The sequence below is a fragment of the Esox lucius genome, chromosome 22, assembly GCF_011004845.1.
Source record: "Esox lucius isolate fEsoLuc1 chromosome 22, fEsoLuc1.pri, whole genome shotgun sequence".
Taxonomy (NCBI): domain Eukaryota; kingdom Metazoa; phylum Chordata; class Actinopteri; order Esociformes; family Esocidae; genus Esox; species Esox lucius.
This window is the reverse complement of record NC_047590.1, coordinates 11,033,464-11,054,874: the sequence shown is the minus strand read 5'-3', so window position 1 is coordinate 11,054,874 and position 21,411 is coordinate 11,033,464. Positions and strand designations below refer to the sequence as shown.

General features: G+C 42.5%; 2 protein-coding genes across 3 annotated transcripts; both read left to right on the top strand.

The window, feature by feature from the left end:
• The first annotated feature begins 1,201 nt into the window (after window positions 1–1,201).
• diras1b (DIRAS family, GTP-binding RAS-like 1b) lies at window positions 1,202–12,505 on the top strand. Its single transcript, XM_010865406.4, has 5 exons — window positions 1,202–1,575; window positions 7,004–7,174; window positions 7,464–7,634; window positions 7,812–7,916; window positions 8,137–12,505. Exons 2-5 carry the CDS (start codon window positions 7,037–7,039, stop codon window positions 8,317–8,319), a joined length of 597 nt encoding a protein of 198 aa, XP_010863708.1. The 5' UTR covers window positions 1,202–1,575; window positions 7,004–7,036; the 3' UTR covers window positions 8,320–12,505.
• Window positions 12,506–14,093: 1,588 nt separating this feature from the next.
• Window positions 14,094–21,174, top strand: gng7 (guanine nucleotide binding protein (G protein), gamma 7). 2 transcript variants are annotated; one of them, XM_010865403.4, is made up of 5 exons: window positions 14,094–14,194; window positions 14,765–14,948; window positions 16,993–17,210; window positions 18,232–18,341; window positions 19,021–21,174. In XM_010865403.4, the coding sequence occupies exons 4-5, from the start codon at window positions 18,261–18,263 to the stop codon at window positions 19,144–19,146; spliced, it is 207 nt and encodes a 68-aa protein (XP_010863705.1). In that variant the 5' UTR covers window positions 14,094–14,194; window positions 14,765–14,948; window positions 16,993–17,210; window positions 18,232–18,260; the 3' UTR covers window positions 19,147–21,174. The 2 variants fall into 2 exon arrangements, with proteins under 2 accessions (XP_010863705.1, XP_010863704.1); XM_010865402.4 differs by lacking the exon at window positions 14,094–14,194 and having other exon boundaries at window positions 14,426–14,948.
• Window positions 21,175–21,411: the final 237 nt, after the last annotated feature.

Sequence of the window (21,411 nt, the reverse complement as noted above, 5' to 3'; positions counted from 1 at the left end):
ACCGTGATATATTCCCCGTCACATTTTCTGGAACCCCCCTGTATTTTCTGAATGAAAATACAGATAATTCAATATTCGTCCGAAGGAATAAAAATGCATAGAGTTGGAAAAGGGTAGAAAATAATATCAAAGCTATTACCATGGCAATTTAGATAATCTCTGTCCACGGTCCTGAACTGCGGTCTGGTTGGATGCCATTTACACGTTATTGAAAACACCGCTAGTTGCCGAGCTACTCCTCTCTGCTTCATACTGAAACTTCGGATCCGTTGACGCTAAACCCACTGCATTCAACACGGACTTCTCCGTGTCATTGTGAATTTGGAGTTACATGCGTTGGGGATCTCTATGCCACGACTGCTCCCTTACCTACAATTGTTGGTAATATAATGTATTGCATCTATTGCACATTTTACATTTCATCATTCATTATTTTATAATGTGCTATTGCACTAGAAGTAATAATATTATCGGCTGAATGCTGAAACCAGCCTAGGTGCTTTAAAATATTTTAAAACTGAAACTATTACCAACTATCTATTGTATTACTGATTGGTTTACATTTCTTGTATATTGTTTTTATTCTTTTTTCTTATTATACTGTATTACTTATGTCTACACTGTTGAGCAAGTTTTTGGAAACAAAGCATTTCAATAGCAATAACGATGTTGTTAATGTGTAACGACACATGAACTTGAAAACATTTCTAATTGAGTTTACCCATTTCTATGGATGAGTGGCTTCTACCCAAGGCAGTTGGCGCCATAGGAATATCGGGTAACGCAGTTGTAGGCTTCTGTGCTGCGGTTTAAGCATTGACCTTTAGCTGGCAGTCCTGGCACCTAAAATCCTTTCCCAACGGTCCCTGAATCTGACAGCTGACTCGTATTTGAAGTTTGACCTAACAAAAGAAAAGCTAACACTTATGTTTGGGACTGGTCATGCTAAGCGAGCGTTATTGTTTAGCTCGAATAAAATGTAAGCTATTGGCTAAATACATATTTTGACGGCCTATTTTGACGGATCGCTTGATCTTGGCTACTGTCATTTATTAGTATAGGATTAAGCTTCTGGATGATACTAGATAAACTGTTTTATAGCGTTTATTGCACACCAACATGATTTGCGTTTATTTTGACTTTCAGACTAAAGGATTGCTTCACGCAACAATGTCTAGTCCTGCGTTTTAGATTCGGTAAAACGTGGGTGCGTGTGATGACGCGCCGCTCTGGATGTATAGAGGGATCGATGGAGACGAAGGAAGAGGAAAGAAAGACATACCGATAGAGGGAAGACATCGCAGCGCTAGAACTGTAGTGTGTGGGAATATCAAAGAAATAGAGAAAAGAGAGAAAGAGAGAGTGAGAAAAGCACCTCCCACGTCCTTTGGTATCAAGGGTCTTCAACGACGAGGGAGAGAAAGAGAGAGAACGCTGGCTGTGGTATTGCATTCGCGGACGACATGGGCTCTCTACATGAATCGTATAAAATGTTTTAAGACGCGTTCAGCGTATTGCCTTACACGCGTCTCGTCCAAAGACAGTCGCTAAAACGGGTCTGCACGTCAAGTTCAGGTAGGCCTATGAGACACACAACCACAACCAGATCTATCTTTATTGATATCATTTAGGCTATGTTGGTTAGATAATTTTTATATTGGGTGGCGTTGAGTTATTGCTCTCCTGGACAGTTACGCACGCGATTCTCTTCATAGCAAATATGGGGCAGCGTTATGCATACGGTTTGTTATGTTATTTTCAACAAATGTTACGTTTATATTGCACTTGGGTGTTGCTGAGGATGATAAACATGTGCCTTGTCGTTAGGAATGAAATGGAGTAAGTTTTATATTATATGCATATTAATGTAAGATGTCCTATTTTAAATTTTGAATGAATGGATGATTTGGAGGATGTGATGCTCCTGTGAAATTATGAAAACGCCACTAAAGAGAGATGGCGTTCCTTGTTCCTGTGGTATTTTATGAATGAAAAGGGCAGAGTAGGCTAGCCTGTGATGGCGTATTCTAGACCCACTGACAACAAACGAGGTCGTTTTTAACTCTTACTTTGCCTTGTATGGCTTCCCATGCAAGCCTGCCATAAACATGCATTATTACACACAAGGCTATATTCCGGCAATGTGACGCATAGCCTTTGACTCTAACAGTAGGCTAAACCGTTTTAATCCCTCCATATTTTCATGAGGTCCATCTGGACAATGTCCGCTTGTCTGATTAATGGTATATGTGCTGTTGATGGCAGGCCTTCTTCCATGGCTATACTGATATATGTTCCCATATAGTCATTGTCTATTTTCATATTGGGGAGGAAAGGAGAGGAGGTTGAAAGGAGAAAAGGAGGAGGTTGGGATGGTGGAGAGGAGGTTGAGAGAGAGAGAAGAGTAAGTTGAAAGGAGAGGGATGAGTGGAGAGGAATAAAAGGAGAGAGGTATGGATGAGAAAGATAGGGATGACAGTAATTCTAGAGATTAAGCTTTGAAGTGTGTTTTAGACTAGGAAAGGATGAGTGGGCTGTGGCTGCATGAGTGTAGATGGGTGCTTGAGTAAGTGGCATTACTTATTTCCTTATATTTTCAGAAATGAAAATCATCAAAATGTTCTGGACCTTTTGCAAGTCACAACTTTTCAAAATAATTTTTTAGGCTTATGGGTTAGGTTTACAGTTAGGCCATAAGATAAGGGTTATGTTTAGGTGTAAACGTTTTGTAACTGGGGTTACAGTTTAGTTAAGGTTAGGCTGTTGTTAAGGGTTAGATGTTCAAGATAATATATTTTTTTAATAAATAAAATATTAGTCCTGAAATATCATGATAACTTGGTGCATGTGTGTGTACAGTGTGTGTGTGTGTGTGTGTGTGTGTGTGTGTGTCTTGAAAAAGTGACAAACCCACACATTTTCCTTTCTAGTATGGTGATATCATGGCTCTACAAAGACCCTTTTTAAAAGGAGCTGACTTGTTAATAAATAGTCATAGACTACAGTTATAATATATACAGTATTTACACTACCATTCAAAAGTTTGGAGTCACTTAGAATTTTTTTATTTCTTTTTTAAAGGAAAGCACATTTTATAACATCAAATTGATCAGAAATACAGTTTAGTCATTGTTTATGTTGTAAATTACTATTGTCACTGCAAAAGGATGATTTTTAATGGAATAGGCACATAGAGGCCCATTATCAGCAACCATCACTCCTGTGTTTGTTAATCCAAGATTATCATTTGAAAAGGCGAACTGTGCATTTGATTACAGGCTCAAAATGGCCAGAAACAAAGAACTTTCTTCTGAAACTCATCAGACTATTCTTGTTATGAGGAATGAAGGCTATTCCAATGCGAGAAATTGGCAAGAAAATGAAGGTCTTGTACACTGCTGTGTACTACTCCCTTCACAGAACAGTGCAAACTGACACTAACCAGAATAGAATGAAGACCAGGAGGCCCCAGTGAGCAACTGAGCAAAAAGACAAATACATTAGTGTCTAGTTTGAGAAACAGACGCCTCACAGGTCCTCAACTGGCAGCTTCATTAAAAAGTATCTGCAAAACACCAGTCTCAACATCTGATCAGGTGACTCCAGGATGCTGGCCTTCTAGGCATAGTTGCGGGGAAAAAAGCCATATCTCAGACTGGCCAATAAAAAGAAAAGATTAAGACACTCAAAATAGACACTAATGTATTTGTCCTCTTGCTCTGTTGTGCACTGGGGCCTCCCACTCCTCTTTCTAGTCATGTGTCAAACTGATGTCCACATGAATGCTTGAACCCAGGGTTTCCCGGCAGAATATTGCCCAGAGCATCACACTCCCTCCACTGGCTTGTCGTCTTCCCACAGTGCATCCTGGGAGTGGTCATAATGTTTTGGCTTTTATATTACTCAGATAGGTGCATATCTGAGTAAATGGGTGTGCTGTGAGGCCCTGCTCATGGTGACTAACCAGGGGCAAAGTATCTTTTTAAATATATATTTCAAGCTATTTTGGGCAATTCAGACAGGTAACAAATTAGGGTATTGAGGGCATGGAAGGCACTAGCTGGAAATATGGAGTTGGGGACTGATCTCCAGCGGGACTGAAGTTTTTAGTGATTTTTAGCAACACCTCGGCTGTCCGTTTGTCCATGTTGTCATTTTCCACGCTCCCGTATCTACTAACCAACAGGGAAATGCACTGTGGGTGTCAGGTTGTGTGTGTGTGTGTGTGTGTGTGTGTGTGTGCATGCATGCGTGTGTAAACGTGTGTAAACGTGAAGGAGGTGAGCTGCTAAGTTTAGACCTGGGAATTGGGTCAATGCAGACAGTCCAGAAGAACAGAGAGGTTAAGCTCAATGATTAGCTGCTAAGCCCAGACCACTGTTGTGCACACACACACACACACACATACACACACGCACACGCACACACAGCTTAATGTCAGGGCAATCCATTGGTGCGATGGAATGCAGGGTCTCCTGAGTGGAACTGGGACGAAGACAAGCTGTTGAAATGTTTGACGTGAAGTAGACACAGGACGTACTGGGACGGTTATTTCCTCTGTTTGCATCATTCTCCGCCACACTCATACATGAGTCACACGTATCGTCCTCTCTGTCTCGCTGTCAGTTTCTGACATGGCCATGCCCCATGAAAGCCTTCTCCCAAAACACGGACTCACAATTCCCTAGGGATGTATAAAATCATAGATGCCTGAGTATCAGTGTCTTTCGCCTGGCTGCGCTGGTGCACACACACACACACATATACACGCAAATACATGCAGACACACACCTCCTCTGGCTGCCGACAAGACCTGCCAGCAGATGTCAGCCAAGGGCATATGTGTGAAACCGCTTTCATTCTTATGACAGACATATTGGCACATACACAGAAGAGGCTGACATGTGTGTAAATTGCAAATGTGTGTGTGCGTGCATGCGTGTGAGGGACAGACTGTCAATCAGTCTGAACCACTGCAACTTAAACATCACACACACGCACACACACACACAGGAGAAGATAGGATGGGAAGAACGGAGGAGAAAAGCAGAGGAGAGGAGTCCTGGTCTGTGCCAAAGTTATCCCCTAATGCACAGTTGGCTGGGCTGATCAAAACACATTTGTACCATTAATGCATTAAAGCCCTCCATCCTTCCAGTCTCTCTCTATCTTTTGGAAAACAGAAAGGTGAACAGAGAGGTGGAGTGAGAGAGATCGAGTGAGACGGACGGATGAAGACGGACAGAGAAAGGCCATTTGGGAGTAGTGTCATCAATCTCATTGCCCTAGTGTCAAGGACAGGAGGGCTTGTGCGTTGCGTGGATCTTTAGACAGAAATGTGTGCATTTGCGAATATTAGTTTGCACAGTGAAGTATTTGGACAGTGAAGCATGCTTTTTTGAGGCTCAGCATTCCAGAAGGTTGGTGTGAAATGATAAAATGATAAAAAGTGAAGACTGTCAAGTTGAATTTAAAGGTATTTTCATCATATCAGTATTTTCATCCATTTAGAAACTACAGCCCGTTTTTGGGAAATTGGTTGCATAGCTGTTTTTGTTAAACAGATGTGTTTGTTTGCATCATTAATGAACGCAGAAGATAGCTGTCAATATTTACTTGGATTGTAGGCTTTGCATATGGAGTCTGTTGATGGTGTCTGATACAATGAAAACCACAGAAGTATCAATGGAAATCAAGCTGGCCATAATCAGGCAGATACATCTGAATAAATCGATCAGAAACAGTTAAATGTTGAAAATCTACTTTTTGGTAAATTAAGAAGCAAGAAAGAAAATACCTTCTAGAACAGGAAATACCTCTAAAGTGGATGACCAAAGAATACTCTTTATTGGGAAAAGAAACTGGCCAACAGATCAGGAACTCTTTGTAGGAGGTAGGCCTGGGTGTGTAAGAAACTACCACCATCAAAAACAGAGCCTGGACTGTAAAGTGAAAAAAGAAAGTCTCACAGAAGGGCCTAAAAAGTATCTAAAGGGCCTGCAGAGTTTGAGAAAAAAGAACACCACCTAATTTGTGAAATTTGGTGGAGGGGATGTTAGGTTTTGGGGATGAATGGCTGCCACAGGAACTGGGTCACTTGTCTTCATTGATGATGTAACTGCTGATGACATCAGCTGAATGGATTCTGAAGACAGCCAGATCATGTTACTCAGATGCAACGAAACACCACTGAACTCGCCGGGTGCAGCTTTTGTCATGCCACAACAGAACAATGACCCAAACATACATTACTTTACTGGCCAAGTCAGTCAACCAACCTATATCTAATTGAGCATTCGTTTGAAATGCTGAAGACTTGACAGAAAGCAAAAAGACACTCACTCCAACAGGAGATGAAGATGGCTGCAGTACAGGCCTGGCAGAGCATTCCCAGAGACGACACTGAGTGTATAGTGATGTCTGTGGGCCGCATACGTCAGACAATCATTGCTTGCAAAGGATATGTGAACAAGTACCGAGCCCGACTACCTTACTGTACATAATGTTCGACTGTCCAAATATATTTGTACAGCCTAAAATGGGAAGACTATGCAAAACATGCTGACATTTCTAAACGCTTCATCCAATATGGATGAGAACACTGTCAAATTAAATCTGTCAGTCTGCACTCTAACCCCATAGTCATTTTATCATCTCAAATCCAATTCCGGGTTTATTGTAGTGTTATGATTATTGTTTAAGGCTCTTATAGCCAATCTTAAGCCTCCATAGGTCATCAATAATGCACACACACACGCACACACACCCTATAGATGAACCAGAATATTATTTGAGGACTTGGTCTGGATACATGGAATGAGCTGCGGTAGAAAGGAGATGTAGCTCTATAGCTTTCAGGGACACACCCTCTGCTTCCCTCTCCTGCTGGACACCATACAGTTGTTGTGTCTAATCTCAATGTTAGATCCCATCCTCCGCTTCCCTTAACCTTTAACCTGTACGTGTTTCTCTCTGTCTCTTTCACTCCATTTCCCTTCTCAAGGTGTAATTTGGTATCCTGGCTGTAGAGAGCAGCATGCCAGAGCAGAGTAATGACTACAGGGTGGTGGTGTTTGGTGCTGGGGGAGTGGGCAAGAGCTCCCTGGTCCTACGCTTTGTCAAAGGCACCTTTAGGGACACCTATATCCCCACTGTAGAGGACACGTATCGACAGGTGAGCTGGGGGGTGGTGGGGAGGGGGTGGGGGTTTGGACAGAGGTAATCCTACCCCTTTTTAGTGCACCACCTTTTGCCTGAATGCCATCTTTTGCCATTCCAAATGAAACCAGAGCTGAACTGATGATGCATGACAGAGGAAATGATAGAGCGTGTTCGGAATGCGACGAGCCAATCTGACTGATACAACTTAGCGATCAGCAGAAAACATTGGTTAAACTGCAGATGGTGTAGTACTCTGGTAATACGTGGTGTGTGTGTTTGTACACTTGTGCGTGTCTCTGCAGGTGATCAGCTGCGATAAGAGCGTGTGTACGCTGCAGATCACTGACACAACAGGCAGTCACCAGTTCCCTGCCATGCAGAGGCTGTCCATATCTAAAGGACATGCCTTCATACTGGTTTACTCTGTTACAAGCAAACAGTCTCTGGAGGAACTCAAACCCATCTACCAACAGGTGAGAGAGACAAGGATTGTGTGCGCGTGTGTGTGTGTGTGTGTGTGTGTGTGTGTGTCGGTCTTTCTACCTTTGTGCTTCTATCTTTTGGTCTGTTTATCTGTTTACATTTGTGTGTGTGTGTGTGTGTGTGTGTGTGTTTGTTTATTTGTGTTGTAATGTCTTTCCCTCCACCAGGTGGTTGCCATTAAGGGGAACATAGAGACCATCCCAGTCATGTTGGTGGGCAACAAGAGTGATGAGACTCAGAGGGAGGTGGAGACTAAGGACGGAGAAGCACAGGTCTGTAACGTTCAACTTCTGCACTGACATTGATTTTATTTAGTCCTATCTCAACCTGTGTCCACTAAACCAGACCCGAACAGGAAAAAAGCCCACCCTATGGACCTGACATGTATATTGGACAGTTGACTGGCACTGTCGGGCTGGTTACTGTAAAGTGAACTGCCTTCAATGAATATAAATATCTAAACAACAATAATCCTTTTGTGTGGTCCCCTAGGCGACCACATGGAAGTGTGCATTCATGGAGACATCTGCGAAGACCAATCACAACGTGACAGAGTTGTTCCAAGAGCTCCTCAACCTGGACAAGAAGAGAAACATGAGTCTGAACATAGATGGAAAACGCTCCGGGAAACAGTCCCGGGCCGAGAGACTGAAGGGCAAATGTAGCGTTATGTAGAGGGATGGAGAGGAAGGGAGGAAGCAAGGAAGGAAGGAAGGATGGACGGACGGACAGAAGGTGGGAAGTCAAAAAGAAAATAAGAACTGGTAGGATGGTAGAAGCAAAGGAGATGGAGAGACAATGGGAGAAGGAGAGAGTAAAGTGGGCCCAACTAAGACCACCGGCATGTTCTCTTTCAGCACACACCTCTCTTTCCTGTCTATCCAGGGTCCTTACCCTCCCAATAGGCCCACTGTAGTGAAAGGATTCAGGGGTAGCCTGAGAAGGAACTCATTCCACCCTGCACCTGTTGGCATCCGTCCGACACCTCAGCCATTGCGCTAAGAGGCGATAACCTTTTGGCGAGGTCGCTAGATGTTGTACTAGGTACACAACGCCATAATGTACATATTCCATGCAAACATGGCCTCCCTTCCTATCACCTTTAAAATATCCTGGCGGTATACTCTCACCGTTTCTAACTGTCATCATTCAAAACGGAGAATCTTCTAACTCATCGTTCAGTTGGATTCAAAATGGCTTCTAACTAAAAGCAAATTAAGCTTCTGACATCAACAATCCCTCTTAGACTTGAGTTAAGATTCAAGTGAGGAATGTACAGTGAGCTGAAATCTTAGGATATGGAAAATGGGAAAGACACAAATAATTTGCCTGGACAATTGGTAGTTGGACTTGGATTGTTGGATGAACAATGGACTTGAGTGAAGAGCCATCAGAAATGTTTGAGGAGCAATTTGGCTGTGATAATCGTAATTGGACTGGGAAGACCTTGAATGATGTCAGTGAGAATGCTTTGGCCCTTGCTGTTTCTTGTGAAGACACGTTCTGTTGGCCTTGTGTTCCCCCCAAAAAAGGAGCTGAATGCACAGAAAAGCACAGAAGACAGTGATGGACCAACCACACTCACCAGTGAAAAGAAGCTCAGTGGGTTAATGCCATGCAAATACCATCACATTGCACTTTACCGTATCTCTCTCTCACACACACACACACACATTTTTGGAGCCCAGTGGTCATTCACCGACTTAGTATGTGAATGGTTTTGGCTGAAAGAAAAAATATTATCATGTAAATGCAATGATATTACTGTCCTGAACATCTCTCCTGGTTTACATGAAGCAATATGGTGGTTTGTCTTTGTACAGTATGCATACTCTGGGTGGAAGGAAGGTGCCCCTGACCGCAGATATAGCATCAGCGTACTCTCTCCAAATCAGAACCTCAACTGTTACAGAGGAAATGATCTGAGATCAGCGTTTAGGGGCAAAATCATTCTACTTCTTACTATACAGGAAAGCCAAAAGCACAATAATTGTATTGACATTTTCATTTATTTGTTATTTTTCTATTTTTTTTACTGTGTTTCTTTATCTAAAGGCATCTTGCAGGATAAATAACTGCCATTGCCAACTGATTTTGAAGAGGGAAAGAGCGGAGGTGTTGGGTACTTGTGTTGTTTGGTGTGTGTACAGCATGTCAGCGTTAGCACATAAAAGGCACAGTGAGGCTGTTGATTGGTTAAACAACAGGTTGTTTTAATGAAACAGACAGAGTGATAGGCTGTAGCTAAAAAATCCCACCCTATTTTCTACATGGTGCGTGACTTATTGGTACAGAGCACATATGGTCCGGTCAAAAGTAGTGTACTACGACAGAGGGGGGCCAGTTGAGATGCATACTACAGCCTGTAGAGGGGATGTGGAATAACACAGCGGGACCCAGTGAGGTAGAAAGCACGTCTCTCTAAATAAAATCCGAGATTTGATTACATCGCTGCTTACATTGGATTGGAGAGTATTTATTTTCAGTTCAATTCCAGATGACTTAAAAAGCACGGGCACGTTTGAAATTTGAAATGCTATAGCTGTTGCTATGTTGTGTTTAGGGCCCAGACATTTTCCAGATCTCCAAACCTGACTGGGAAAACTCTTGAGTCCACGTTTTAGACTACAGCCAGTGACCTGATTACAAGACAGTTTTAGCACTGTGTTCTGCTGTAACGATACTACAGTAAACTGCAGGGGTAGGCAGCCCCGTTGTCCCTGAAGTTTTGCAGGTGTAGCAGGATTTCGTCCCATGTAAGCACCAAACTGAGCTACTTAGTTAATTGATCGGTTCAGAGACTGACTTCCAGGGGGGGTTAAATCAACAAGATCTGCCCTTCAGGTCCAGGGTCCACCAAAACAGCTGCATTCTTCACTTGAGGATTTACCAGAACCCTCATGAAACCTATCTCGTATTTTGTCCGATCCTATATCATTTATTCTACATAAATATTGTGTGTGTGTGTGTGTGTGTTTAAGTGTATCTGCGGGTGTACCGCGCACTCGACAGTGTTGGTTTGAATGGGGACAGACACTTCCTCCCCGTCCTCCCTCCACCTGTCTCAATGCATCTGTCAACGGGCAACATCCACGGTGGTAGTTGTTGTCGCCACTGCTCCTACTGCTGCGTGTGGATCTTTATATACGGTTTCATTAGGTGTCTGTCAGAGGTTTCCCGTGGAGACGACCCACGGGTGTCGCATGAGTCATGCTGCTTAGGCTCAGACACACTCGCTCATAGATAAACACACACGGGACACATGAACGCACAGGTGAACCAAGCAGACAGACAGCAGTGCTTTTTGCCCCAGAAACATCCTTATCTGCTCCTCTGATAACTACCGTCCCTGCCGTTATAAGTAGCTGTACTGCGCCATACAGGGAATAGGCTGTCGTATGTCCCTCTGTAACTCATTTGCTGTACCGCCCCCTCACTCCACGTCTGTAGATTGCAGTGAAAAGACTGCTGAGGGTGGGCATAACGTCTGTAGAGGATCGAGAGACGTTAGGGAATTGTGACACTTTTCCCTCTTCAAAGGAATGCTGGTAGTGTGGTCCTTTCAGCTATGAAAGCGCGGCCATTTTGTGTTGTTCTACAGAGCATTATCATAACCAGAGAGAGAATGGCCCTGTGATAGGTTCCTCTCGTCTTTGGTTGAACACCTGAGGGACTGCTAGAGCAACCAATCAAGTCCAAAGGGTGGAGTCATCCAGAGACAAACCAATGATATGGTTTATTTTCCCGTGTGCAGGCACCAGAAAGCTATACTTGAGATCCATGCAGAAAATGTAACTTCCTCACAATATGTCCATTATGCGGTTTACATGAACGTTTCTTGTTTAGTTAGAAGTGGGAGCACCCTTCAGCCAGCTATGAAATGGACAGAGGCTGCTGTGTGACTGAATCAAAACTTAGATTGGAACACAAAACATAACTAAATAATGTGTAGATTATACATTGTCAGAGAAGTTGTGTCTTTTCTACACAGTATGTTTTCTATAAGAAAACAACCCACAGTCACTGTTGTATGATATCAGCAAGTCACGTAGCTGGAAACAGGGTAAGCATGCCAGTTATGTGGCGGAAGAGAAGAGGCACAAAGGACTATGGCAAGAGAAGTCAGTTAAGAAGTCAATGTAACAACTCGGTTTCTACCTACCAGAGATACAGTTTGGAATTGTTGAATCACCCCCGATCATAATATCAGCCCAGCCCAGACACCACTAACAGACTTTAGCTTCTCTCTCCTAGCAGTCAAAAGGGACTGGATAGTGATTTACTATCAGGCTTTGGGGAACTTCCGCCATATTGTTTATACCTGTCTGCTCTGCCAAACACAAAATGTGGAAGTGCCTCAAGGTTGATTCCGGACCAGGCCTCTGAGGGGTGCAAACTGGGTAGTGTAATCCTACTAACCTCCATCTCTGCTCCATCCTACCTGCATGGCCCCAATAAGTGTTCCTTCCAGACAGCATGAGAACCAATAAGGACACAAACTGTGAAATTAACATATTTGTATTTTATTATAATAATTATTGCATTAATTATGTCTTTAGTTTGGAAAAGATGCATACGTTTTTAATCTCCTATCATTTTTGTAATAATGTTCTGTTTTTGTTCTAATCTTTTATTTTTACCTAATAATCATGTATAGACATTTATTATTGCTAATAATGATTTTATTTTAAAGATGAAGTTTTAGAATTGCCTAATAATGAATATAGCTATCAATTCTAGCAATAGTCTTCCTATTATAATGTACTGTGCTGATGCGTCCTAATTACATATGATATATCATATATATGAAGAAATTATTGAATCTGCAAAATGATTTTCCTAATAAAAAACCACAACACAACATCAGTCTTTTGTGTTGTTTCCTTGTGCAGCGTGCCAACTGCGCGACACCTGGTCGGTTAGAAATACTTACAATGGCACTCTCGGCAGCTTACAAACATACAGTGTGATGTTTCCTTCATTCACTGACAGTGTGCCCGCAGCCAAAGCACATCGTGTGCCTCTCTTTCATTATCTGCTCGGGGATTCTTCGCCCACTGCGGTTGCCATGGCTACTGGGTGACGGCGACAGTTGCCGCGTCAGAATGTGACCCAAGTGACGGGCTACCGGAGCGAGACTTTCTAGACAGTGTGTGTTTTCACGTATAGTGTGTGCATGTCTCAGTGTGTGTGTGAGTCAGTCCGCCACGTAATGTGAGAGGAGACCTCAGGCTAACAGCCCACCATGGGATCTGAACGACGGAATGCTCACTTCCGGAATGACACCTGGAAAAAACACACTCGCTGCAGGTGCATCTAGGCAAACACATACAAATACTCGGAATTATGCCACGCTCGAGACAACACACCGTTAGGGTCACACCCCTTGATGTCACCCTCAGTGTAACTAACAAGCTTGGTGTTTACACCTGACAGTTACCAGGGGCTTACCACAATACAACATTTTAACACGTAGACTATAAAACCCACAAATAAACACGCACTCAAACAGACACACCACGAGCCGGGCTTTAATTAAGTCAACTGACATCTTATGGAATGAATGGAGTTCCTCACACAGTCTATGAGTCAGAAAGAAAAACAGGGAAGGACAGGGAGAAAATCAGAGATATGGAGAGAGGGAAAGGGATGCCAAGAGTGAGAAATAGAGAGGGGGGGGCGCGAGAAAGTATATACCACTGCACGCGACACACATTGACTCATGAGTCATATTGTAAAGAGTCTAGCCATTGTATTTGAACACATACAAATGACGATGCTCTTAGATAACATCGCATAATTCGACGGCAGCCATTTTAGCACCATATTTTGGATACTGACAAGTAACAATTCAGAGGGTAGTGAGTATTTCAAACCCAGATCATTTACAAAAAATGCATTCCTTAGTCTTTTGACCGACTGGATTTAAACATTGGCCATCTGCATGCCACAATAATGTGTTTAGACACTGAGCTAAAGTCTAACCAAACAGTTACATGCCAATAACACGGCAAAACTCTTCGAATCCAAATACTACTGTGTGAATTACAATTGAGCAGTTACCCTGAGCTAGCTCAATTTTTAGTCAACTGTAATCTTCTCTATTTTTTTTAGTGCACTACAGATGCTTTTGGAGGGTCGTCCTTCAACCTCACATCAGAGAGAGGGAGGTACAGGGAGATGGGGGGAGAGGAAGGGATAAACAGAGAGAGGGAGGGGAAAAAGTGAGAGGGGAAAGAGAAACAGGGAGACATCAAAGGAGAGGAAATGAAAGCCAACTGTACTGTATAGGCATCAGCGTAATTTCACGCTTCAGTAGAAATGAGGCCAATGCAGTCTCTTCTTCTCCCTTCATCTCCCTGTCTCTTCCTCCCTCCCCATTTCCCTCTCCCTCTATCTGCTATTCTTAGGTCTCTGGTGGTTATAAAAAGCCCATGGGACTGGGGAGAGACTGCCACTGTACGGGGAAACCTGGGGCTGAAACCCAGTGGTGTGTGCACGCGCTTGCGTGCGTGTTTGTGTTGACACGGCCATGCAGGACAAATTAAAGGTAACTACATATCATATTTCCATAGCAACCACATACTTTTCTGAATGATTGGGTGAGCATAAGGCAGATGTTCGGTCTACCATCCAGGACTAGGCTACAGCTTTAGTCAGCGGGAAATAAGAACTGTGTAAATAACATTAAGTAATAGCGCCTCCCTGAGACATGAATGTATTACTGCACCATGTTTGATACTTCTATCGATTCTGTACCCAGATGCGCAGAGCCTTGACTGGTTAAAATCAAATAATTTTCAGTCGAGAATACACACACCACGGTCCAGAGAACGTATTTTGATAGACCGATGTAAGTGTCACAATCTAAATCTAATTGTGGAGGGACAGAAAAGGAAGAGGGCACAATGAATTGTACAGCATTTATTGTTTTTTGACGACGATTAGTAACAATTAAGACAACAAATAGACTCTCGGACCCGGCACAGATCTCAGATCGTCTCATTTTCCTCAAACCCTAACCATTATCATTGATCGGGAAAAAGGCAAACTTAACAAATCAGTTTCTATGGTCAACTTCATGCATATATTCCCTGAACCAACTCCTATTTTTCTCAAGGGGTAAATCAAGTTTGTGTGTAAGAGCGCTTGCTAGTTGCCAGAAGTAGCGGAGGGAGGTAGGTAGACGGACACCGCTAGAAACGAAGGGGGTGGCTTCTGATTCGGTAAGACCGAGATTGAACGAACAGACTGTGGAACCAACCAAGCTGCCCCTTTAAATCAGGAATACAGCGCAATCGGAGGTGAGTTGAGAAATATCAGGCTATTTTATATGTTTATACACATCTTTACAGAATCATGTCGTTATTTGGGGTTAATGTGATTGTGCCTTCACGATTTTGGAAAAGGGAAAGCTCCTGTGGGAAAGTGAGCCATCGGTCACGAATTTGAGTTCCTCAACCCAAGACCGATAGGGAAAGGGTGGGGAGGAATGGAACTGAGGACCAGGGTCTCTGTGAGAAACGTTATCAAAACCTCGGTAGCTCACATTGTAGCTTATGTGGATAATGGAGCAACACAGCGGTGTATAAAAACAGCTGGATATTGTATTGAAGGAACTGTGTTATTGGCCTAATATGCTATTTGCAAGACATGCATGATTTCCAACGTGCGAAAATATTCATAATAACATGTCAACAACCTATTCTCCTAGCTGAGATTGAGTAGGCCTATTAGAGTATTAGACCGGAGTGTTTAGCTGTGCGTTGTGTGGGCGCGCGCGTGCGTACACGTCCTTCCGTGGGTGCATTCGTGTATGTGGCCAGAAAAGCTCGAGGACACACTGTTCCATCCGTCAAAATGCCCGCATTATATTTTCACTCGGAAGAACAGGCCTACCGTGCACACCGGGGCAACGCGCATTCACACACACACACACACACACACACACACACACACACGCTAGTCTGTTCTCAAAATATGAGATTGACGTGTAGGCCATGGTCCTACTATGAAACCTACTGTGATTCTCACCCATATCGGCCAACCTACAACCCCTGTTGAATCTTGAACTGATGAACACTATCAACAGAATGCTGTTTTACGTTGTAGTATTCATAGAACACATCGAAAGAAATCGGTAAGGTTTCTAATGAATGAGACAGCCTAGGGGTCTAGATAATCTAGCATATATTATTATGAGAATGTAAAATGATAGAGGCTTTTTTGACAGGTCACCCAAACCCTACAGTTGGTCTGGAAATAATGAGAATCCATTCTAATAAGGGAAGTTTGAAATTGCAACGCACACGTTTTAAAATGCATTTTGTTGAACAAATGCCACTTTTCTCAAAGCACAATATTTGTTAGGAATGAAGAGGTGTGATGTAAATACACAACAACTACCATGGTTTACTAATATGACTAGGACTGTGCTTTTATTTGCTGGACAGTTAAATACATTTAAATCAATAGGACATGAGCGAAAACAGTGTTAGTTAATGGCATGAGTAAGTGTTAATAAAATAATTAACCAAATTCTATGGATGTATTTTGGCTAGATTACTTTAAAACAAAGTAGACGTATCTCCTAAAACAAGACCAAATGTAACCTATTTTCATGGTTAAATACACTGACCAAATATATACATAAATACAGAACATGTTGTGTTTGTCCCATGTTTTCCATGTCAAGCTGGAATAAAGCATCACAGAAATGTTACATAGGTCCACCTTGTGCTGGGGACAATAAAAGGCCACCCTAGCCTGTCAGCCCCACACTAGGTGTGAACCAGTGGTCTTGTGCTTCGCAAAACACGTGACCTCTCTCCTAAGCAACATTCCTTGTCAGTGACATCAGGGACAGCTCTGGAGTAAGCTTAAGGAATACTTAGCTGTACTTAACTGTGTTACTCATGGTATTGGTGGACTGTGGAATTGCCCAACAGAGCTGTAGCGAGAGAATTTAATGTTAATTTGTCTAAGCATAAGCTATGAAAAATGAACATAACTGCATTTTAGCAAATTTAGGAAAGAACAGAGATACCGTGACGAGACCAACCAATATAATACATAGTTAGTAGTTAGATATTTATTATACTGTGTCCCTCCCTCTCAAACACAGACACACACAACCCTAATTATAGTCTCGAGGTCCTCCACCGTAATTACAATAGAACTCCCCAGCGCCAGAAAAAGAGAGAATGGGAGAGCGACAATGTAGCTTTATGTCACTTGATGTAATTAGTTACTCAATCCAAAATAAAACAGCTATTAGATGTGTCAAATATGAATTTAGAAAGTGAATAAGTTAAATACAAAGTCACATTTTGTGTTTCAATCATGCAGGAGTTCACCTGGAAAAATCTGCTGTCCCGATAAACTGACACCTACAGCATTCCACCTGAGATCATACCCACTGCTGTCCAGCTCACTGACCCAACATATTTTGGTCAGCACTGCCCCTCAACCAACTAACATCTGTCCTACCTGCTGCACCTGTCTACCAGGCAACACACACCAGTCCTGACCCGGGAGCCAACAGCAACCTACTTACAATCAACCAGGTAGGGGTTTGGCATGTGTGCACCTGTGCCACTGTGCGTGTGCGTGTGAGCGTGATTTAGGCCAGTGCATGTACAGTGCCATAAAGCCTGGGGAAAATGGGACTTGTGACAAAGTTGGCAATGTCCATATTATTAATGGCCGCAACTGTGGCTTCCCTCAGTGGTGTCGTTAGGCCTGGGCGTCCGAGGCTGTAGCCCCGGATCTTTTGTCAATAGCCCCTGATCTGTTCATCACTAATTCTGATTGCGCATTACGACAATGTAGATGTCTAGTCCGCTTGCATGTACATCGAAATGTTCCTCATGTACGTTCAAAACCCTGTACTTTCTGTTTCCGGGGTGGGCCGGGGGAGGGCTAAGCCCCGAATGTATTGTGATCCTCCCAACGCCTCTGGCTTCCCTTATTTACCCACAAACGCACACACAAACAAACAAACACACACCACTACAACAAGGAACCGCTCGCTGTTATAATTGGTTTATTTTATGTTCGGTCAGATTGGACACCTGTGTTTAACCGTACAGTCATTTAACAAGCCACTCAGGACATAGTATGACATGTATATGAAGAATATGGGACCCAATTCCACAAGTATGACACTTTTTACTGCTGTATTTGCATTGCTAACTGGTTGATAGGGTTTCTGGTATATTGCCAATACACCATGGCTAACTTATGTATCCTGGAAGTCTCTGATGCAATGTGTCCGGAAACAGCTCTTAGCCATTGTATACTGGCAGAAAACCAAATCCAGGCCTTATTTCTTAACTGTAGGTTTAGTGCTGCCTTCACGCTGTATGGCTAAATTAAACTGGATTCTGCATACAACTTGTAAATCTAATATAGAAGCCATATTTAATATTAATACATGGCAAAATGATAATTGTGTGAAAGGGCTATGTTCTTCTCATGATTATATCAGCCAACCACATGAGGGCAGTATAAAGCTACTTTCAAATGATTAATCTCTTTCTTAACACCCCGCATCCCCGTCTGTTCCCTCCCCTGTCCTCTCCCTAGTCGGTGTGTCTGTGTATTGATGGATCAGGATGTCGACCAATAACAACATTGCTCAAGCCAGGAAACTGGTAGAACAGCTGAGGATTGAGGCAGGGATCGAACGTATTAAGGTACAGCATACGGTTTGTGTTCATGCTAGCTCTTGCTTGGTGTCGGCTGTGTGTGGCCCAGTCATCTGGAGGAGGCGGCTCTGTCATCTGGAGGAGGTGGCTCTGTCAGCACACTGACATTTCAACTGAAGTCGTTTAACATGCCTCTCGTATTATTCTTGACATCCACATCCCTCCTCCATGGGAACGTCTGGTTTCACAACGACTCAGAATCAAACTTGGCTGAATCCCCCCCCCCCCCCCCCCCCCCACAAACATTATGAACGTAAATGGCAAGTCAATCTAGTAGCATGGAAGTGAAAATCTGGAAGTACATCTCGTCTTAGAAACAGTTATCACATATAGACTTCTCTAAAAAAAAATAAAGGTACGCTCCTCCATATGGATGTAGAGCAGCGCCTCAGAGGTGTGTGATGGATGTGAAAGCAGGTAGTTCAGTACCTAAGAGCCCCATATTGTCACCGGTCTCTAATGCCTGGGGACAAGGAGGTCATCACCATCCATCCAGGGAACAATTAGATATTTGGATCTTTCATTAAATGTACTTTTTATGTGGACCTAGATATATTTCTCAAAATGTGTCTGTGTGTGTCTGTGTTTGAATAGGAGGAACCCACTTTTATAAAAGCATCACGATATACCTCTGCTCATCACCCCACCCCCCCACCCCCACCTCCAGGTGTCAAAAGCCGCTGCGGACCTGATGAGTTACTGTGAGCAGCATGCCCGTAATGACCCACTCCTCGTTGGCATGCCAACGTCAGAAAACCCTTTCAAAGACAAGAAACCCTGCGTAATCCTATAGCTGAAAGCTCCGCCCTGTTTAACACACACACACACACACAAAATAGTCACTCTGGAAAAGCACCATACTCCTTAGATACAGCTAGGGGGCAGTGTCTGCGTTAGCAGACCAGATTACAACAGCAACGTCATCCATGTGTTCTCCCTCTGTGGTAGGTAAACCTGTAATAACCTGAGGCTGTGACTCACAATGAGCTACAGACTCAACTGGAGATGGCAGATTAATGTCAACAGGGGATTATTACAGTTATCTTCATAGGAATACACAGTTGCCTAAATTAAGGTATAGGCTGATGCATAGCATGTATTTTAGTCAATCAATAGCTGTTTGATTGATTTAAAGGGATATTTTAGGATTTTGGCAATTAAACTTTTTATCTACTTGCCCAGAGTCAGATGAAATTATAGAAAAGATGCTTATGTCTCTGTGTGCAGTTAGATAGCATCAAACGTTTGTGCATATGCTAACTAGTATCAGTGCAATGAATGGAAGTCTTCGGGAACAGCTAGCATGTTGGCTTTTCCTGTAGACTAGCAATTGTTATGTTGCTGACAGTTAGCATTGGCTTGCAAACATACTTCTAACTCCCTTCATACTGGCCCCAGACATATGAACCTTGTATCCTTGTTCATCTGACTCAGGTGAAGTAAACAAAATCCCAAACCATCCCTATGATCTATTAATGGATGAATGGTTCGATTAATAAGGGGTAAGGAGAGGGGTGCAGGATGTATGTGTGACCAATCTGGTTTTATCCCTGGGTCATCCATTGTTGCTGAATGTGTTATCTTCCGGCTTTAGCCAAGGAAGTCTTCATGTCTCAGGCAAAGTTTCCCAACATCTCTAAACCAACATGGCCATACAATTATATAGGTGCATATTTGTTTGCTGACTTGCTATTGGATTGCTTAATATTGGCAGAGGTGATGGCACATGCCGGTAACATCTGTGTCTTCACAAGATTCTATGTTATTGTGAAAATGGCATAGAGTCACTGCACAGATTGGTACGACACATGTACCAACCGTGTTTGAACCCAGATCATTTTCAGTGCCACACAACTGTGTTAGCCAACTCACCTAATGCCTAGCATACATACAGCACACTACCACTCAGGCTAAGGTTAGCTATCAACCATGGTTGGGGCCTATTCCATTTTTAATTCATGCAGTTGTTTCCTAATTGAAAAGCACTGACAATAACTTGTTTTCCAGTGTTTATATTGACTGGAATTGAAATTGAAATTGAAATGGAACTGACTCCATCTATGCTATAAACAGCGTTTCTGCTTCGGTGAACTTATTTTTTTACATAGTTGGTTAACTACATGGCAAAATATCCAGCTGTCTACTTGTGGAGCAAGCCAATGATCTAAGATTATCCTTGTGTTTCTCCTCTAACAGATAAGGTAAGGGAGGTTTTTAGGATGTTTTTACAAAGGCAACTCAGTTCTGATCTATTGTCAGGAATTTGTATTTTGTCCAATCTGATTAGATGTTGAGCAAAATTTCAGAATTGGGCTGCACATGTAAGTGCTGCCTGTGGTAAAGTTCTATTGAAGTACAGTGAGGCTGTAGTTCAATTGTGTTCACGTTTACTGCAGTCCTTTTAACATAATTTGTTTAAATTAATTACGTTAAGATATTTTGTAAGACAAGTTGTTTTTTTCCCCAGCTTAACTTTAAATTTAAGTACAGATATAGGATCATATTTTTCTACCTTGAACCAGTAGGGTGGTGTACAAATATTACCATTTCTGCCAATGAGATCCAGGTTTCCAACAAAGTGTAGATATCCCAGGGGTTTCCAGTGTACCATGATGACACCCTCAGATGTTCCAGTGACTTCCAGTGATGTTTTATATTATTTACTGGGATCTCACCATGGGCTATGCTCATTGGCTTGTCTAGCATTATATTGGAGATCAGGAGCTAGTTACAAAGCAGTGTCTTGTCTCTAAAACTATCTTGATTGTAAAAGACAATTAAAAAAATATTCTAGAAAAAATAAAAATAGTGTATAAACTTTCTTTAAGACGTGCGATAATTAATTGTTTGGGGGTAGCAGTTTTGAGTTTGTTTTGAGTTTCTTTCTAAATGGAATCAAGTCAGTCTGGTATTATTATTCAACTGTACAGTGTCTGTAATATGAAACTAAGGACAAGAATCATTCAATGAAAGTGGAATCAACTTTTTTCACCCAAAAATCTAAATGTGTTTTCATTGAATGTCAGCCTGATGCAGGATATTTTCTGTGGACATGATG